This window comes from Penaeus monodon, chromosome 27, assembly GCF_015228065.2.
Source record: "Penaeus monodon isolate SGIC_2016 chromosome 27, NSTDA_Pmon_1, whole genome shotgun sequence".
Classification (NCBI taxonomy): Eukaryota; Metazoa; Arthropoda; class Malacostraca; order Decapoda; family Penaeidae; genus Penaeus; species Penaeus monodon.
In genome coordinates this window covers 21,894,097-21,894,751 of record NC_051412.1, presented here as the reverse complement: position 1 = coordinate 21,894,751, position 655 = coordinate 21,894,097, and the positions used below count along the sequence as shown (strand labels likewise).

The window sequence follows — 655 nt, the reverse complement described above, 5'->3', positions numbered from 1 at the left end:
CTTCTAGGACAGCGGCAGAGTTGTCGTAGAGTCTTGGCGGATGCGACTGGCGTCCCCTGAAGACCAGGAAAATTCTCAACGTTTCTGAAAAGGGAAAGTTTTTTAGCGGTTGACAGATAGAGACGGGTAAAAAAGATAAACTCCTTTCCTGGTTGAGTAATGTATTAATGATATGCATCTCATTGTCGATACAGAAATGTTCAAATCAACCTTGAGCGATTCATTCCTCCACCCCTCTCTATCTCTTTTTGACAGTGCCAATTTGTAAAGTTTACAACAAACGATTTTCCATTATTTTTATTTTATTCGTTAGTCTCTTTCATTCTGTCAGTAAGTTCTTACCTCTTCCTAGATTGCATTCCATGTTATAGCACTGCCACAATCACAGCAGTGGCGAGAGCAAGGAGAGTAAGAGATAAAGTTGTATCTCCCTCGTGAGAACATGTATCTGGGGAAGAATTGGATAATGTAAGTTAAAGGAAATTAAATATATATCTTGAATCAACACGAGAGGCAGATTTCCATAGCATACGGATAGCCAAACATTACGATTGGAAAAAGGTCCTCACACTCCATTCTATTGTAGGTGCTTTGGTCTTGGTCCTGAAGGTGACGCCAATCTCCCAGACTCTGCACAGCCCAGGCCTTGCCTCCG

General features: G+C 41.7%; 1 protein-coding gene across 1 annotated transcript in view; it reads right to left on the bottom strand.

Moving 5' to 3' along the window:
- Positions 1 to 501: 501 nt before the first annotated feature.
- Positions 502 to 655, bottom strand: part of LOC119590452 — a 2,800-nt gene continuing 2,646 nt past the window's right edge. The window contains 1 exon segment of the mRNA XM_037939113.1: positions 502 to 655. This exon segment is cut by the window's right edge and continues 77 nt beyond it. Coding sequence (XP_037795041.1) covers positions 502 to 655 — 154 coding nt within the window.